The sequence below is a fragment of the Eretmochelys imbricata genome, chromosome 24 (assembly GCF_965152235.1).
Source record: "Eretmochelys imbricata isolate rEreImb1 chromosome 24, rEreImb1.hap1, whole genome shotgun sequence".
Classification (NCBI taxonomy): domain Eukaryota; kingdom Metazoa; phylum Chordata; order Testudines; family Cheloniidae; genus Eretmochelys; species Eretmochelys imbricata.
In genome coordinates, this window is record NC_135595.1 from 241540 (window position 1) to 259032 (window position 17493).

At 42.0% G+C, this 17493-nt stretch overlaps 1 protein-coding gene across 2 annotated transcripts in view; it reads left to right on the plus strand.

The window, feature by feature from the left end:
• ASH1L (ASH1 like histone lysine methyltransferase) overlaps positions 1 to 17493 on the plus strand; it is a 154791-nt gene that overhangs the window by 13060 nt on the left and 124238 nt on the right. For both annotated transcript variants that reach the window (XM_077841176.1, XM_077841177.1), the window contains exon 2: positions 14998 to 15520. In XM_077841176.1, coding sequence (XP_077697302.1) covers positions 15098 to 15520 — 423 coding nt within the window. In that variant the 5' untranslated portion in view covers positions 14998 to 15097. The remainder of the gene's footprint in view (positions 1 to 14997; positions 15521 to 17493) is intronic.

Consider the following 17493-nt stretch of genomic DNA (forward strand, 5'->3'; position numbering starts at 1 on the left):
GAAAACTTCGGTCAGATCAGGTTAGGCAAATGATCATCTTGAATGGTGCATTTTGTATGAATTGCAGAGGGATTATGTGGGTGTCAGGGAGGTCAAAGAGGAGTAGATTGCAGTAATCAAGGCAAAACGATGAGTGGTTAGATGAGTTTTTGCTATCTGAATAGAAAGGAATTAACTGAACGCATCCGATGAAGTGAGCTGTAGCTCACGAAAGCTTATGCTCAAATAAATTGGTTAGTCTCTAAGGTGCCACAAGTACTCCTTTTCTTTTTGCGAATACAGACTAACACGGCTGCTACTCTGAAACCTGAGTAAATAATAGAACCTGGCACGTGTTCATGAGTGTCATCAATTTTGTGAACTTGTTTAGAATATGGTTACTAATTTTGTTGTTGCTAAATCAGGTTTCAGTCCATTTTTCCTTCAGCCTCTAAATCTGAATGTGAACTTTACCCTGGTCTTGCCAATTGCAAGCTTAGTGTGATTGAGCTTGATTCTTCCTACCCTTAAAAAAAAAAAAAAAAAAAAAAAAAAAAAAGAAGAAGAAGAAAAAGTCTTGCTATTTTGAGTAAATGTGGAGCCAGATGTAGCAGCAAGAGACAAAGTGCTCATTCACATCCAGCTACAGTACAGTAAGATTTCAATCACTTAAAAAAATTGTTGATTCTTTTACAAGCTGGTGGATTCAACAAATTTAATTTTAAAGTAAACAGCTGTAGAGAGTTGGTGGTATTTTGCACAGTGTTCGCTAGGAGAACAGAGAAGGAGAAAAAAGCACTCGGGTGGGCATAGATCCAAGAGGTATGTGTTACATGGAGTTTCCATAGCATTCTGTACTCTAACTCTAGATAGTGAAAATTAATGTGTTTATCTTAAATCTATTTATCCCCTCTCCAAGTTTTTATTTGCATATCAGTATGTAGAAAACATCACTTTTAGAGGTACAGTTTGGTTTTATGTCTTGAACATAGGGACTGCAGCCAGGAACTCCTGAGTTCTAATTCCATCTCTACTGTTGACTTGCTATGTGGCCCTGGGAGAATCACAAGCACTGTCTACTTTCCCCATCTGTAAAATGGGGATAATACTTATCAGTTTACTTCCTGTGAGTGGCCTGAGGATTAATTAGTTAGAGATGCTTTCAACTTGACTAATTTGAAAAAAATCTAGTTTCTAATAGACAGCCCTTTAAATAGCAGTTTAGAATTCAGAAAAAAAAATACAAGGTTTTTCTGCCCCCCTGCTGATTTTATAAGGCTCTTTTGTGAAAGCCTGAGATCAGCATCATCAAAGATGCCTTGTTTGGAAGAAAACTTGGGATTGAAAAGCTTTGGCTGGTAGGTGCTTGGATGGAGCAAAAAATACTTCCTGCCTCTATTTTAATAGCATCTCTTATGGATTAACACTGAGAACAATTGTATAGGTAATAAGAAGCTGAAGGTGGAAACCGTCCTTAAACAAGGATGGGGGACCGAAAGTCCCATGAAAGCATTAGAAAGTTTAAATTCAGTAATTCAGGACCCTGCAAGGGGGAAGGGTCCCAAAGCCTGAGCCTGAACTTCTACGCGTCAGTTAAACAGCCCCTTAGCCTGAGTCCCACAAGCCCTAGTCAGCTGGCATGGGCCAGCCTGGGTTTTTAATTGCAGTGTAGACATACCTTGAAAGGTGTTGTATCTCCCAAGAGTTCCTTGAATAAGCACATTGATGGGGCTCCATAAAATTAAAAAAAAAAATCCAAACGTTATTTATCTCCAGTTTCGTATATGGCACAGGATTACTCTCTGGCCTCACTAAATGTTATGTCTTGTGTGTGTATTTATAGAATAGTTTATCCAAGGTCTCACAGAAAAGTATAAAATTCATGGCTCTGTTATTTAAAGGTAACTTCTGTCTCTCCAGATAGCAAGAAAAGAGGGCTAGAATCCAAGCTCCTATATCCCCTTCCCCCAAAGTGCACGAGCAACATTTGCAATGTCAGAACCTAAGAGATGCTGAGGAGTTGTACCCATTTTATTGTTCAGAATAAACTGACAATTGACTGAATGTTAAATAAACCAGTTTGCAAACAAGACAATTAATAAATTAGTATTCAAAATCCATTGTTCTGTCCATAAATCCATCTGGTTATTAGCATCAGTGAATCTCCAAGATGTTCACTTACATTATATCTCCAGTGTGCTCAGCAATATTCATTCTTACTTTAGTTCTCAGCATGTCCACTATTATGCTCTGCTCTTTGTTCTGGCTAAATATTCAAAGATCTTAACCAAAATTGTGGGTGAAAGCAGTAGCCCTAAAGAAAGAAAGGGATTGCATTAGTGTCCTGTCTGTGTAATTGACTAATTCAACCTTCATCATATCCAGCAGCACTAGCAGTAATCTGAACTGTCTAGAATTTATCCACAGCCTAGTTCTGGTGCACAAAGGCTCTTTAACCCCACGACAGAAGATGAACGTCTTGGGGTCACTTGAGTATAACTGTAGAAATGATCTGTCTACAGAATGAGCAAAATTAAAAAGAGAAAAAAGAAAAAAAATTTCTTCTTAGAGGGAAGCTAGTGATCTTTGAAATATTAGTGTCCTGGGCCAGGTTACATTTTAGGGCTCTCTTGCTGTTCCTTTTAAGAGAGGGATCTCAGTTTCCACAGAACTAGGATAAGATCATCCTTTCCAGGAGGATCTCCAGCTCTCATCAGCAATTGTTATGGCATGTCACCATGTTCAGCTGAGAGGCATTTAGAATGGGAGATATTCATAATGGAAGCCAGTATCTCAGGCATCACCAGCTCATCCACAGCATCTGCCAGGAGCTTTCAGGTACTCAACATGAGTTGCAGGAAAGTTTGTGTGTTCAATACCCCAAGTCCTGGCTGATTTTCTTTAGGGTCAGTGAGATCACTGTTATCAATTTTCTTTGTAAATATAGCTTCCTATATTGTAGTTGAGGATTTGCTAATCAGATCCATTAATTGTAAGCTGGCACATGAAGAGCTGAAAAATAGATACCTTACCTGCTAATTGTCTTTCTGTAGCAGTAATAGCCAAGTACAGAACAACCCATCATGGAAAGAATTGCAATTTGGGTACTTTATAAGTTTTGATATAGGCTCTTAAACTGCTTACATTTTGTTTGTTAGATGTTTGTGGTTTGCAGCTCACATAGCTGTAGAGTATTGAAAACAGTTTGATGCATTTATTTTCCAAAGAACAAGTGTTTGGAAGGCTCAGCTGAAGAAAATTAATTCTAGAAATTGTTCACCACTAGAGGGCCTCAGAAAAGTTATGCCTATAGATGGTTGCTGCTGCTTGTTCAAATGAACTAGCAAGTCATCAGTTTAGAAATGAGACATGCTCAGTGTAGGAAAAACAATTACCATGAAGATTTTTGTCTAGTAACTGTTGTGGTTTAAATATTTCTGCTGTATTTTCTCATCAACTAACACTAGTTTCTGTTGGTGAGTTGAACATTCTCTTAACCTCTGAGTAGATTTCAGTGCTTTGAAAGTGGAGTATGTTGCTTCCTGTCCAGTCACATTTCAGTGTTTTCTAGCTGTTCTAATGTATTATTTGGATTACGGTAGTGCCTAGAGGCTACAGTTAGAATCTAGAGCTCAGCTGTGCTAGGTGCTATACACACAGTAAAAAGCTGTTTCCACCCCAAAGATCTTACTGTCTTAAAGCAAGTTGTAAGATTAGGGGTACAAACACTTTCCACATAAAGTATCTTTCGTCTTGGCAGAATTGGATTTTTTTATAATTTTGACTGATATAGATGTTTAAGCATTTTTTTCTATTTTGATTTAAAAATTTTGCAGTTACACAAAATTATGGGTTTTGAGCATTTTTTTTTTATTTTGATCTATTTAAATTTTCGGTGTTGTGGGAAATTATGGGATGATCCTACAATAATTATTTAATGACAGTAGACGTTGAGATTCAAAAAACTTTATAGCCATTAAAACACGAATTGTCAATATCACATGTCAAAATACAGAAAGTAGATATCCTTAACTCAAACTCTAAGAAATTCTCTAACAGTGCTTTTCTTACTTTACCTATCTGTAAATTTTGATGATTACCTATGAAAATACTTTTTCATTGGTTTGTATGTGTACGGTGAAATTGACCTAGAAAAATCTAATCCTTCCAAGCCTAAGTATCTTCCACATGAGCATCTGAGTATCTTTCACATAACATAGAATCATAGAAGGTCAGGGTTGGAAGGGACCTCAGGAGGTCATCTAGTCCAACCCCCTGCTTGAAGCAGGACCAATCCCCAATTTTTGCCCCAGATCCCTAAATGGCCCCCTCAAGGATTGAACTTACAACCCAGGGTTTAGCAGGCCAATGCTCAAACCACTGAGCTATCCCTCCCCCTACTCATCAGTAGGAATGGTCAGATCTTTAGTAGACTTATTCATAGATTCCAAGGCCAGAAGGGGCCATTGTGATCATCAGTCTGACTTCCTGTATAACACAAGCCATGCAACTTCCCCAAAATAATTTCTAGAGCATATCTTTTAGAAAAATATTCCTTTTTGATTTTAAAATTGCCAGTGATGGAGACTCTAACCACTGGAACAATTTACCAACTGTTGTGGTAATTACCCTCACTATTAAAAGTGTATGTCCTATTTCCAGTTTGAATTGTGTAGCTTCAGCTTCCACCCATTGAAGTGTTTTATTCCTTTCTCTGCTAGATTGAAGAGCCCATTATCAAATATTTGTTTCCTGCGTAGATAATTACAGATGGTAATTAAGTCCACATTAACCTTCTCTTTCTTAAGCTAAATACATTGAGCTCCTTGAGTCTGTCACTGTAAGGCATGTTTTCTAATCCTTTAATCGTTCTCTTGGCTTTTCCCTGAACCCTCTCCAATTTATCAACATCTTTCCTAAATTGTGGACACCCGGATAGGACACAATATTAAAACAGTGGTTCTACCAGTGCCAAATACAGAGGTAAAATAACCTTTCTACTCCTACTTGAGATTCTTCCATTTATGTATCCAAGAATCACATTAGCCTTTTTGGCCACAGTGTTGTGCTGGAAGCTCATGTTCAGCTGATTATCCACCATGATCCCCAAATCTTTTCCAGAGTCACTGCTTCCCAGGATAGAGTACCCTGTTGTGTAAATATGGCCTACATTTTTTTCCTAGTTTGTGCATTTGTATTTAGCCATATTAAAACATGTATTATTTGCTTGTGCCTAGTTTACTAAGCAATCCAGATGGGTCTTTTTTAGTGATGTGTCCACTTCATTATTTTCCACTCCCCCAATTTTTGTGTCATCTCTCATCTTTATCTGTGACGATTGTATGTTTTCTTCACTGATAAGTGTTAAATAGTGTAGGGCCGAGAATCAATCTCCGCAGGACCGCACTAAAATTACACCCACTCTATTTCCCATTTACAGTTGCATGTTGAGACCTATCCGTTAGCCAGATCTTAATCCATTTAATGTGTGACATGTTGATTTTGTATCACTCTGGTTTCTTTATCCTTGTCCTTGACTCTGCTAGCCATAGATTTCGATGAAGTGAGCTTTAGCTCACGAAAGCTTGTGCTCAAATAAATTGGTTAGTCTCTAAGGTGCCACAAGTACTCCTTTTCTTTTTGCGAAAACAGACTAACACGGCTGTTACTCTGAAAAAAGATTTCTCCTTGTGTCCTTTTGCTTTCCCTCCAAATTTATTATAATTCCATGTTTCCAGTTTATATTAATTGCTATCAAATTCCCCTGTTTTCCATTTGTTATATATATATATTTTTATTTTATAGATGCTTTCACTTACACTCTAAGCCCAATTATTTTGGGTTTTTTTTTAACCTATGAGGTCTTGTTGCTTGATCCTGGCTTTTGGAGCATGTAGTAAGATGTTCTTAAACAGTTCCCAATTATCATTCACAGTTTTCTCTTTAAATTCTTTCTCCCAGCTGATTTGGCTTATAATTGTTTTCAGCTTTGTGAAATTTGGATCTTTTAAAGCACCAAGTATACATATTACTGGTTTGCACTTTATTCTGTTTACATGTAATAAAGTCATGATTACTTGCTCCTAAGTAACCACTAATTTTCAGTTCTGTGATCAGTTCCTCTTTATTTGTCAAGATGAGGTCTAATACTGAGTTCCCTTATGTTGGGTTCAGCACTTTTTGAATTGGGAAATCTACAACTTTTAGATATTCCAAGGACAGTGCAGGCAGAATGGGACCTTCAGCATATGTCACTCAGATCAGATTCCCTCATAATGAATCTTTTATTCCTACACATTACAGATAGGTGATTGAGTCATCATGTTATCTAGTATGATTTTTGGTGGTCCCTAGCAGACACCAGCTAGTATCCCATCTTGGTCTTTATCTGTTAGAACATTGAGCTATAGGCATTCAGGATTATTTGTTTCTGAGTCGTTTGGTGACATGGAAACAGGCAGTACCATTTTTGACAGAGTGCCAGTTCACCTTGCCTTTTGCCCACTCGATCCTTCCTAAACAGGTTATATCTAGTGATTTTAACATTCCAGTTGTGTAGATCTCCTTATCTGTCAATGATACTAACTAGGTAAAATTTGATCTGGTAAAACTAGAAAAACTTTAGAGATCACTACAGATGTTTTCTGTCTGTCTTAAGCTTTTCTGTAGAGGCTATCTGAATAATATCTTACCATTGAGCAGGTAAGTTAGATATACATTGTTGTCCATTTTGAATAGTAACTAAGAGTGTATGCTCCAGAGAACCTTTTCTGGCTCTGCAAAGCACTGCTTGGTGTGGTTCTTTCCCTGCTCCAAGGCCCACTTTCTCTCTTGATTTTGATTATGGTGGGAAAAACTTTAGGGAGTAGGCTAGTCTTCCAGTATGTTTGAAAAGCAGTCAGACGTTGGCTTCTTTTCTGGTACCTCATCCCACTTGATCAAAAACATGCTACCTCTGATTATCACACGTTTTGAACTAGATTTTGTTAGCTGTGTAGTTCTCAGAGTGCAGCTGTCTCGCTGAGTCATGGGTGAAAGTGTCAATTTCAGAGGTAACGCAGTCCTGATTCAAAAATATTTTGAGTATTAACGCTAGGGTTTGAATTATCATTGGAAGTGCAGTGGGAACCAATGAAAGAATACAGAGCAATGGAGTGATATACTCTCAGCCCTGGTCAACACTAAGAGTTTAGGTCGGATTTAGCAGTGTTAGATCAGTTTATCCCTGCACCCGTCCATGCTACGAAGCCATTTTTTCCGACTTTAAGGGCTCTTAAAACTCAGTTCTCTACTAACCCCCAACGAGTGGATTAGTGCTGAAATTGACCTCGCTGGGTCGAATTTGAGGTAGTGTGGACGCAATTTGACGGTATTGGCCTCTGGGAGCTATCCCAGAGTGCTCCATTGTGACCGCTGGACAGCACTCTCAACTCAGATGCACTGGCCAGGTAGACAGGAAAAGTCCCGTGAACTTTTGAATTTCATTTCCTGTTTGGCCAGTGTGGTGAGCTGTTCAGCACAGGTGACCATGGAGTCCCAGAATTGCAAAAGAGCTCCAGCATGCGTCTGATCGCTGTATGGGGAGACGAATCTGTGCTATCAGAACTCCGTTCCAAAAGAAGAAATGCCAAAATATTTGAAAAAATCTCCAAGGGCATGAAGGACAGAGGAGATCACAGAGATCTGCAGCAGTGCCGAGTGAAACTTAAGGAGCTTAGGCAAGCCTACCAAAAAATCCAAGAGGCAAATGCCCGCTCGGGGTCAGAGCCCCAGACATGCAGCTTCTATGATGAGCTGCATGCAATTCTAGGGGGTGCCCCTATCACTGCCCCTCCCCTGTATGTGGACTCCTGCAAGGGGGGAGTCTCATGCAACAGGGATGAGGATTTGGGGGATGAGGAAGATGATAGTGCACACCAGGCAAGCAGAGAAACCGTTCTCCCCGTCAGCCAGGAACTGTTTATCACCTTGGATGCAATACCCTCCCAACCTGGGTTCCCGGACCTTGAAGGCGGAGAAGGCAGCTCTGGTGAGTGTACCTTTGTAAATATAATACACGGTTTAAAATCAAGCATGTTTAATGATTAATTTGCCCTGAAGACTTGAGATGCATTCGCGGCCAGTACAGCTACTGGAAAAGTCTGTTAACGTGTATGGGGATGGAGCGGAAATCCTCCAGGGACATCTCAGTGAAGCTCCCTGGATGTACTCCCAAACCCTTTGCAAAAGGTTTCTGGGAAGGGCAGCCTTATTCTGTCCTCCATGGTAGGACACTTTACCACCCAGCAGCACGTAGTCTAAAATCATTGTATAACAAAGCATGGCAGCGTATGGTCCTGGTGTTTGCTGGCATTCAAGCAACATCTGTTCTTTATCTCTCTGTGTTATCCTCAGGAGAGTGATATCGTTCATGGTCACCTGGTTGAAATAGGGGAATTTTATTAAGGGGACATTCAGAGGTGGCCATTTCTGCTGGGCTGTTTGCCTGTGGCTGAGCAGAAATCATCCCAGCTGTTAGCCATGCGGTGGGGGGAGGGGTGAAGCGATCATCCCAGAGAGTGGGGGGGTGGGGGGCGTTGGGTTTGTGCTGCACGTTAACCCAAAAACTGCAGCCCCTCCTTTTAAATGCCCAACCCATTTTAAAGAGCCAACCCAACAGGTGTTTGGTATGTGAAATGAGGGGGGTGCTGTTTGAAACCATTCCCACATGTTAGGAAAGTTAAAGAAGCCAAAAGACTGTGGCTTACTATGTCTGCCTGCAAGCTGAATTCTGTTGCCCGCCAGCCCTGTATGTGTGATCTTTCACACCATACTGGCAGGCCCTCGATATAAGAGGCAAAATGCGACCTTGTAAAGAAAGCGCACGTGCTATGTAATGTTAACAGCTTGGTTCACCATGAAAGAGTGTTCTCTAAAATGTCTTTTTTTAAAAACTAATCTCCCTTTTTTCCCTCCCGCAGCTGCAAATGTTTCAACGCTCCCCCTATCATCTCCATCCCAGAGGCCATCAAAGACTAGAAGCCAAAAAAACGCACTCGCGATGAAATGTTCTCTGAGCTCATGCAGGCCTCACACGCTGAAAGAGCCCAGCACGATGCATTGAGGGAGACCATATCAGAATCCAGGAAAGCACAAAAGGAACACGAGGAGATGAGGGGTGAGCGAGAGGAAAGGTGGTGTCAGCGTGATAAGAGGAGGCAGGATGCAATGCGGAGGCTACTGGAGGATCAAACTGATATGCTCCGGCGTATGGTTGAGGTGCAGGAAAGGCAGCAGGAGCACAGACCGCCGCTGCAGACCCTGTGTAACCAACCGCCCTCCTCCCGAAGTTCCATAGCCTCCTCACCCAGACGCCCAAGAACGCGGTGGGGGGCCTCCGGGCACCCAACCACTCCACCCCAGAGGACTGCCCAAGCAACAGAAAGCTGTCATTCAATAAGCTTTTGAAGTGCAGTGTGGCCTTGTCCTTCCATCCTCCCCTCCTCCTCCACCCGGTGCTTCCCTCCTTCCCAACCCCTCTCAGGCTACCTTGACAGTTATCCCCATATTTGTGTGACGAATTAATAAAGATTGTATACATTTGAAACAACAATGACTTTATTGCCTCTGCAAGCGGTGATCAAAGAGGGGAGGGGAAGGCGGTTGGCTTACAGGGAAGTAGAGTGAACCAAGGGGGTGGGTTTTCATCAAGAAACAAACAGAACTTTCACACTGTAGCCTGGCCAGTCATGAAACTGATTTTCAAAGCTTCTCTAATGCGCAGCGTGCCCTGCAGTGCTCTTCTAACCACCCTGGCGTCTGGCTGCGTGTAATCAGTGGCCAGGCGACTTGCCTCAACCTCCCACCCTGCCATACACGTCTCCCCCTTACTCTCACAGATATTGTGGAGCACCCAGCAAGCAGTAATAACAATGGGAATATTCGTTTCGCTGAGGTCTAACCGAGTCAGTAAACTGCACCAGCGCGCTTTTAAACGTCCAGATGCACATTCTACCAACATTCTGCACTTACTCAGCCTATAGTTGAACAGCTCCTGACTACTGTTGGTGCCTGTGTATGGCTTCATGAGCCATGGCATTAAGGGGTAGGCTGGGTCCCAAAGGATAACTATAGGCATTTTAACATCCCCAGTGGTTATTTTTCTGTCTGGAAAGTAAGTTCCTTGCTACAGCCGTTCCCACAGACCAGAGTTCCTAAAGATGCGAGCGTCATGTACCTTTCCCGGCCATCCCACGTTGATGTTGGTGAAACGTCCCTTGTGATCCACCAGTGCTTGCAGCACCATTGAAAAGTACCTCTTTCGGTTTATGTACTGGTTGCCTTAATGGTCCGGTCCCAAGATAGGGATATGCGTTCCGTCTATCACCCAACCATAGTTAGGGAATCCCATTGCAGCAAAGCCATCCACTATGACCTGCACGTTTCCCAGAGTCACTACCCTTGGTAGCAGCAGCTCAGTGATTGTGTTGGCTACTTGGATCACAGCAGCCCCCACAGTAGATTTGCCCGCTCCAAACACCTGTAGCTGTCTGGCGTTGCAAGCTTCCAGAGAGCTATTGCCACTCGCTTGTGAACTGTGAGGGCTGCTCTCATCTTGGTATTCTGGTGCTTCAGGGCAGGGGAAAGCAAGTCACAAAGTTCCATGAAAGTGCCCTTATGCATACGAAAGTTTCGCAGCAACACTATATAGTCCCACCAGTCTGTACTTGTTTCCCAGGTCCAGAATCGGCGTTCCATGGCATGAGCCTGCCCCATTGCCACCAGGATGGCCAAATTGCTGGGGCCCATACTTTGAGAGAAGTCTGTGTCCAAGTCTTCATCACTCTCCTCACCTCGCTGCCATCGCCTGCTCGCCTGCTTTTGCAGGTTCTGGTTCTGCATATACCGCATGATGATGCACGTGGTGTTTAGAGTGGTCACAACTACCGTGGTGATCTGAGCAGTCTCCATGCTCGCCATGGTATGGCGTGAGCAGGAGAGCAGAGTGGCAGCGGAAGCAGCAGGTGGATGACTATGCTGACAGCATGGAAAAAGGCGCAAAACGATTGTTGGCCGTTGCTTTCACGGAGGGAGGGGTAGGCTGGCAGCAGACTGTGCTGCTGGCTCGGAGAGTAGCCTGAGGCAGAATGGCCCCCTCAAGGATTGAACTCACAACCCTGGGTTTATCAGGCCAATGCTCAAACCACTGAACTATCGCTCTGCCAATATTCCAGGTAGGACTGAATCTCCATTAGACAAAACTTGAAGAAGAGAATGGCCTGAGTCACTCCCATTTGTGTGCAGGCGCCCCTGACAGACCTCACTGAAGTCTGCCAGGAGCACTCATGTCTGCCCAGGCGCCCTGACCGACCTGACCAAGGCCGGCCAAGTGCACCCAGGAGACGACGAGGATGGCTACTAGTCATACTGCACTATCTGCTGCCACAAGGCAATGAGCTGCTATTGTGTAGCAATGCAGTCCCACGTCTGCCAGCACCCAGGAGACGTACGGTGACGGTGAGCTGAGTGGGCTCCAGGCTTGCCGTGGTATGGCGTCTGCACGGGTAACCCATGAAAAAAGGTGTGAAACGATTGTCTGCCGTTGCTTTCACGGAGGGAGGAAGGGAGGGAATGAGGGCCTGACGACATGTACCCAGTACCACCCGCGACAATGTTTTTTGCCCCATCTTTGGGCTCTCAACCCAGAATTCCAATGGGCGGCAGAGACTGCGGGAACTGTGGGATAGCTACCTACAGTGCAACGCTCTGGAAATTGACGCTAGCCTTGGTACTGTAGACATACTTCGCCAACTTAATGGTCTTAAGTGGGGACCCACACAATCGACTGTATAAAATCACTTTCTAAAAATTTGACTTCTATAAATTTGACCTAATTTCGTAGTGTAGACATACCCTTTGTGGATTATCTCAGTAAGAAGGTGGGGTGCTATGTTCTGCCATCTGGAATCTGCTAGAGCAGGTTGGATGGATTTTGCCTGTAGCACAGCCAATCATGGAAAATTCAGTTCCCTTTGCTGCAGCTATTGTATCAAAGTATCTCTTTTTAAAGTAGTGGGAGTGTGGAGATGAAAGTATAGAGATGACTGTGGCTATATCCTTCTTTGAGAATAAATAACAGTTTTGTAGCAAGCTGAAGATGAAAGAAGGCCTTTCTTGCCACTGTCACTAATTGATCATCATTAAATCTGCAGAGCCCCAATATTTTATACTATTTTGAATGGAGGGCAGATGACAAAAGTGAGAGATCAGTGCTTGGCCAGTTCCTTGACACTTCCCTTTTCCAACCAACATCGTTTTAGTCTTCTTTGTACAGCTACCAATCAGCCAGTTGAACGTGTCCCACAGGCATTGGGATGTCTTTTAAGATGGAGTTGTTGCTTTTGTTGTAAAGGATAGTTTAAAGGTGGGTGTCCTCAGCATATTGTTGTCAGTGTAGCTTGTGTATCTCATAACTTCTCCAACTGGTCTTATATAAATGTTGAGGGTGAGTAGACTCCTGCCAGACTCTGCAAGTGAGAAATCTTAGGGAAGGGGATCAGTTGCCCTTAATGCTATTTGGGTCATGTTCGAAACCATTGTAGTGTTGTGTTATCTGTTGCATTTCTGTCGTGTAAGAAGGTCAGCAGCGCCTTGTGATCAACTACAAGAACACCCATTTTTTCATGGTTTGTGTGTATAAAAAGATCTTCTGTACTTTCCACAGTATGCATCCGATGAAGTGAGCTGTAGCTCACGAAAGCTTATGCTCAAATAAATTGGTTAGTCTCTAAGGTGCCACAAGTACTCCTTTTCTTTTTGCGAATACAGACTAACACGGCTGTTACTCTGAAACTTGTGATCAACCTTTGAAACTTGCTTTGGTAGCTGTAGTTAGAAACAACCATTTTCTATCATTTTGTATTGCATAGTGGAATAGACCAACACAGAATATTTGAGAACGGGAGTTGTGTGTTCCATTTCCTTATATTGATAAGGAGATGAGATGCCAAGTCTTGGAGAAATTGAAGCTTGTCAAGTTGTTTGTGCGTATGGAGTTAGAAGAGTCCAACATGTGGTAACAAAAACTAGAACCAAAGAAAAAGAACAACATGATCAGAACGTATGTCTGAAAACCCTAATTCTTACATTAATGCGTTTGTTGTTGCTCTTTATCTCGAGGAAATAAAATTATTGGATAAGTCAAATATACAGTAAAGAAATTCAAATTTGGAGTTTTTAAACCAGGATCCTGCCATCCTTCAGATATTTCCTGGTTGTTAAGTTCTGCACGTCCTTGAATAGTAACAAAAAGAAACACACACAGTCTTCCTTATCCCTATAAAAATGTGTTGCCTTTCCATTTGCTTTTCATTGCTTCTCTTGTAGCATACTCTAAAATAAAATTTAAATATAACCTCTCTTACAGTTCCCTGTCCTATTCAAAAAGGATATGGATTTTACTATTCACTATGATTATTCTGTGTAAATGATAATAAGCAATGTGCTCTAAGAAATATTTTTGAGTTGAGAATGACCTTTCATAATTTTTCAGTGATAGAGCACTTGTAGTGACCATTCTAACTACACATGAGAAACTTTCTAGAACCTTCCTCTTAATTCTAGTCTTATGAGAGAGAACGGAGTTAGATTGATATGTTGGAGATGGAATAGAGGGATAGGCTGAGGGAAAACAAAAACTAAAAACATACTGACTGGGCAATAAGGCAACTAGTTTTTTGTTTTTGTTTTTTTTTAGTGTGTGAAAATAATTCCCTGACATCTAATAGAAAGCACTATCTCAAGTACTATTTTAACCCCAGGGTCATTTCTGTTTGATGTGATTGGCCTTCAACTTAGTCAGTATGTGTAATTTATTAAATGCAAAGTTGCTAAGAAAAAAGACTGCTTGATTGTTTGGCGCAGTGAAAGTTGCAACTTGCAGAAACTTGAAAGAAAGCAAATCTGATCAAATTTCATGGTGGGAGAATGTTGCCATGACAACAGCCTTTAAAAGTGTTCTGCCCTTTAAAGGTATGTATGTATGTATAAATATGAAGAAATACTAATGGGAAATAGTCCTTTCTAGAACAGAAAATATTTATCAGCTCTAAAAGAGAAGTTATGTTTCTTGTGTTTATAGTGTGCAAGTGGAACCATAAAATGTTACCTAATTTCTTGCAGATGATTAAACAGTAAATAATGGTGTTCTTCTACCATTTTACAGTGGGTGGTAGTTCTGAACTGCCATTTAGCAGATTTTCTTTCTGTCATAATCGCCATTTCCTGTTCTCCAACACAATCAGGAACTAGTGTCTACTTTAGAGTTTGTGTCTGAGCCTCTGGAGTGAGCAATGGCTACGTTGTCTTTTAATGAATCTGTGCTGAGTAGAGACACCTCATTAGCAGTTGTATTAGAAGTGGAGTTGGCTAGAAGGCAGAAAACGGTTTTGAATGGCAAATCTTACCATTAAATGTTATAACTGTTTCCTGGTGTTTGTAGGAAATAAAAACAGACTATCCCATTATTTTCCCCAGTCTTGAGACTTGGATTTTTGAATAACAACTGAGATCAAAAGTTGCCTATTACTCAAAAAAAAAAAAAAAAACCTGGGGTGAGATTTGTGGATGGAAAACTGGGTACGTATATGCTTCCAGTTTTACAGTGAGGCTGTAGGGGAGGAGTGGGTAAGTGCCAGTGATAGGAAAATAATTTTGACATTGGCTGTATTTGTTCAGGAGTTTTCAATTGAAAAGGCCTTATAGGACCTACAGTTGCAGGCCTTTAAACCAATAATCAGATTAAATTTTACTAGCCGATACCTAAAAACTATCTCTTGACAGAAGAGAGCTGGTAGGTTCCTGCTGTAGGTCAGCGGAGATTTGGGAGTTTTGTCATACCCTCTGAGTGTATCTGATGCTCATTGTTTGGAACTTTTGTCTAGAAATAATGTTTGCTTTCTGGTCATTAATGATAAGAATGTTTCATTAATTTCTTCTTTAAAATAAAAGATTTATTCTTTTTTTGTGTTTCTCTTACAGTGTAAAAGATGTGGTTGCAAGTTGTAGAAGAGATTTTTCTGTGGAACATACCTCTGTAAACCTTCCCTAAAATCCCCTGAAGGCATATACTGCACCTGTGATGGACCCTCAGAATACTGCTATGTTAGGGTTGGGTTCTGATTCCGAAGGTTTTTCTGGGAAAAGCCCCTCTGCAGTCAATACTGACATAGTGATAGGCAAGAGAGAAGTAGATCTAGAGAGTAGCACCAAGGAGGAAGAAGATATTAAGAAGAAGAACTGGGAGGGGAGCAACACTGAGCCTGGGAAGAATGAGGGTCTGACTGATGCACAGCAACAGTTTTCAGTGAAAGAAACAAATTTTTCAGAAGGAAATTTAAAATTGAAAATTGGTCTTCAAGCTAAGAGAACTAAAAAGCCCCCTAAGAACCTGGAGAATTATGTGTGCCGGCCTGCCATAAAAACCACTATCAAGCAACCAAGAAAGGCATCAAAGAGTGGGACAATGACAGATGAGAAGAATGAACATTGTCCTTCAAAACAAGTGAGTAGTGTTTATATACTATTAAATGGTTCCCAACTCCTAGATTAACCTGTGAGGGGTTGTATGTGCTATTGGCCAAGTTACACCCCTGTATAAAATACATATCTGAGGAACTGTCTTCATTCTAAAGTCTGGTTATGGTCAGAGAAGTGACATCTACCCATTTCATATTTAATATCCACTAGTAATTTCCAGGTCAAGTCAACTCAAAATTACTAATTTAAACAAAGTTTTTCTGTCTCCATCACAAAATCATGCAGTATGTTGACTGCTTCGTATATCATTACCAGTAATGAAGACTCTGGTCTCAGAATTTAATGACCGTTCTGTTGATGATGTTTGACTCAGCAGAGAACTCATTTTGCTCTTCATTAACTAGTTTAAGCAGCAAAGAGTCCTGTGGCACCTTATAGACTAACAGACGTATTGGAGCATAAGCTTTCGTGGATGAATACCCACTTCGTTGGATGCATGTAGTGGAAATTTCCAGAGACAGGTATAAATATGCAAGCAAGAATCAGGCTAGGGATAACGAGGTTAGCTCAATCAAGGAGGATTGAGGCCCTCTTCTAGCAGCTGAGGTGTGAACACCAAAGGAGGAGAAACTACTTTTGTAGTTGGCTAGCCATTCAGTCTGTGTTTAATCCTGAGCTGATAGTGTCAAATTTGCAAATGAACTGAAGCTCAGTAGTTTCTCTTTGAAGTCTGGTCCTGAAGTTTTTGCTGCAGGATGGCTACCTTTAAATCTGCTATTGTGTGTCCAGCGAGGTTGAAGTGTTCTCCTACAGGTTTTTGTATATTGCCATTCCTAATATCTGATTTGTGTCCATTTATCCTTTTACGTAGGGACTGTCCAGTTTGGCCGATGTACATAGCAGAGGGGCATTGCTGGCACATGATGGCATATATTACATTGGTGGACGTGCAGATGAATGAACCGGTGATGGTGTGACTGATCTGGTTAGGTCCTGTGTTGGTGTCGCTGGTGTAGATATGTGGGCAGAGTTGGCATCGAGGTTTGGTGGATGGATTGGTTCCCTGGATGCCCCATCATCTCGGGCATTGGCACTCTCACTGAAGGACTGTCCGGATATGTGGACTCTCTACTCAGGCCCTCCGCCACTAGCACTCCCAGCTATCTCCATGACACTGCTGATTTCCTGAGAAAACTACAATGTACTGGTGATCTTCCAGAAAACACCATCCTAACCACCATGCATGTAGAGTCTCTCTACACAAACATCCCACACACAGATGGAATAAAAGCTGTCAGGAACAGTATCCCTGATGATGCCACAGCACAGCTGGTTGCTGAGCTCTGTAACTTTATCCTCAGGCACAATTATTTCAAAGTTGGTGACAATATATACCTCCAGACCAGTGGCACCGCTATGGGCACCCGCATGGCCCCACAATATGCCAACATTTTTATGGCTGATCTGGAACAGCGCTTCCTCAGCTCTCGTCCACTCACGCCCCTTCTCTACCTACATTACATTGATGACATCTTCATCATCTGGACCCATGAGAAGGAGACCCTGGAAGAATTCCACCACGATTTCAACAGCTTCCACCCCACTATCAATCTCAGTCTGGACCAATCTACACGGGAGGTTCACTTCCTAGACACCACGGTGCAAATAAGTGATGGTCACGTTAACACCACCCTATACCGAAAACCTGCCTACCTTCATGCCTCCAGCTTCCACCCCGGACACACCACACGATCCGTTGTCTACAGCCAAGCGCTTAGGTACAATCGCATTTGCTCCAACCCCTCAGACAGAGACCAACACCTACAAGATCTTCACCAAACATTCTCAAAACTACAATACCCACACAAGGAAATAAGGAAACAGATCAACAGAGCCAGACGTGTACCCAGAAGCCTCCTGCTGCAAGAGACGCCCAAGAAAGAAACCAGCAGAACTCCACTGGCCATCACGTACAGTCCTCAGCTAAAACCTCTCCAA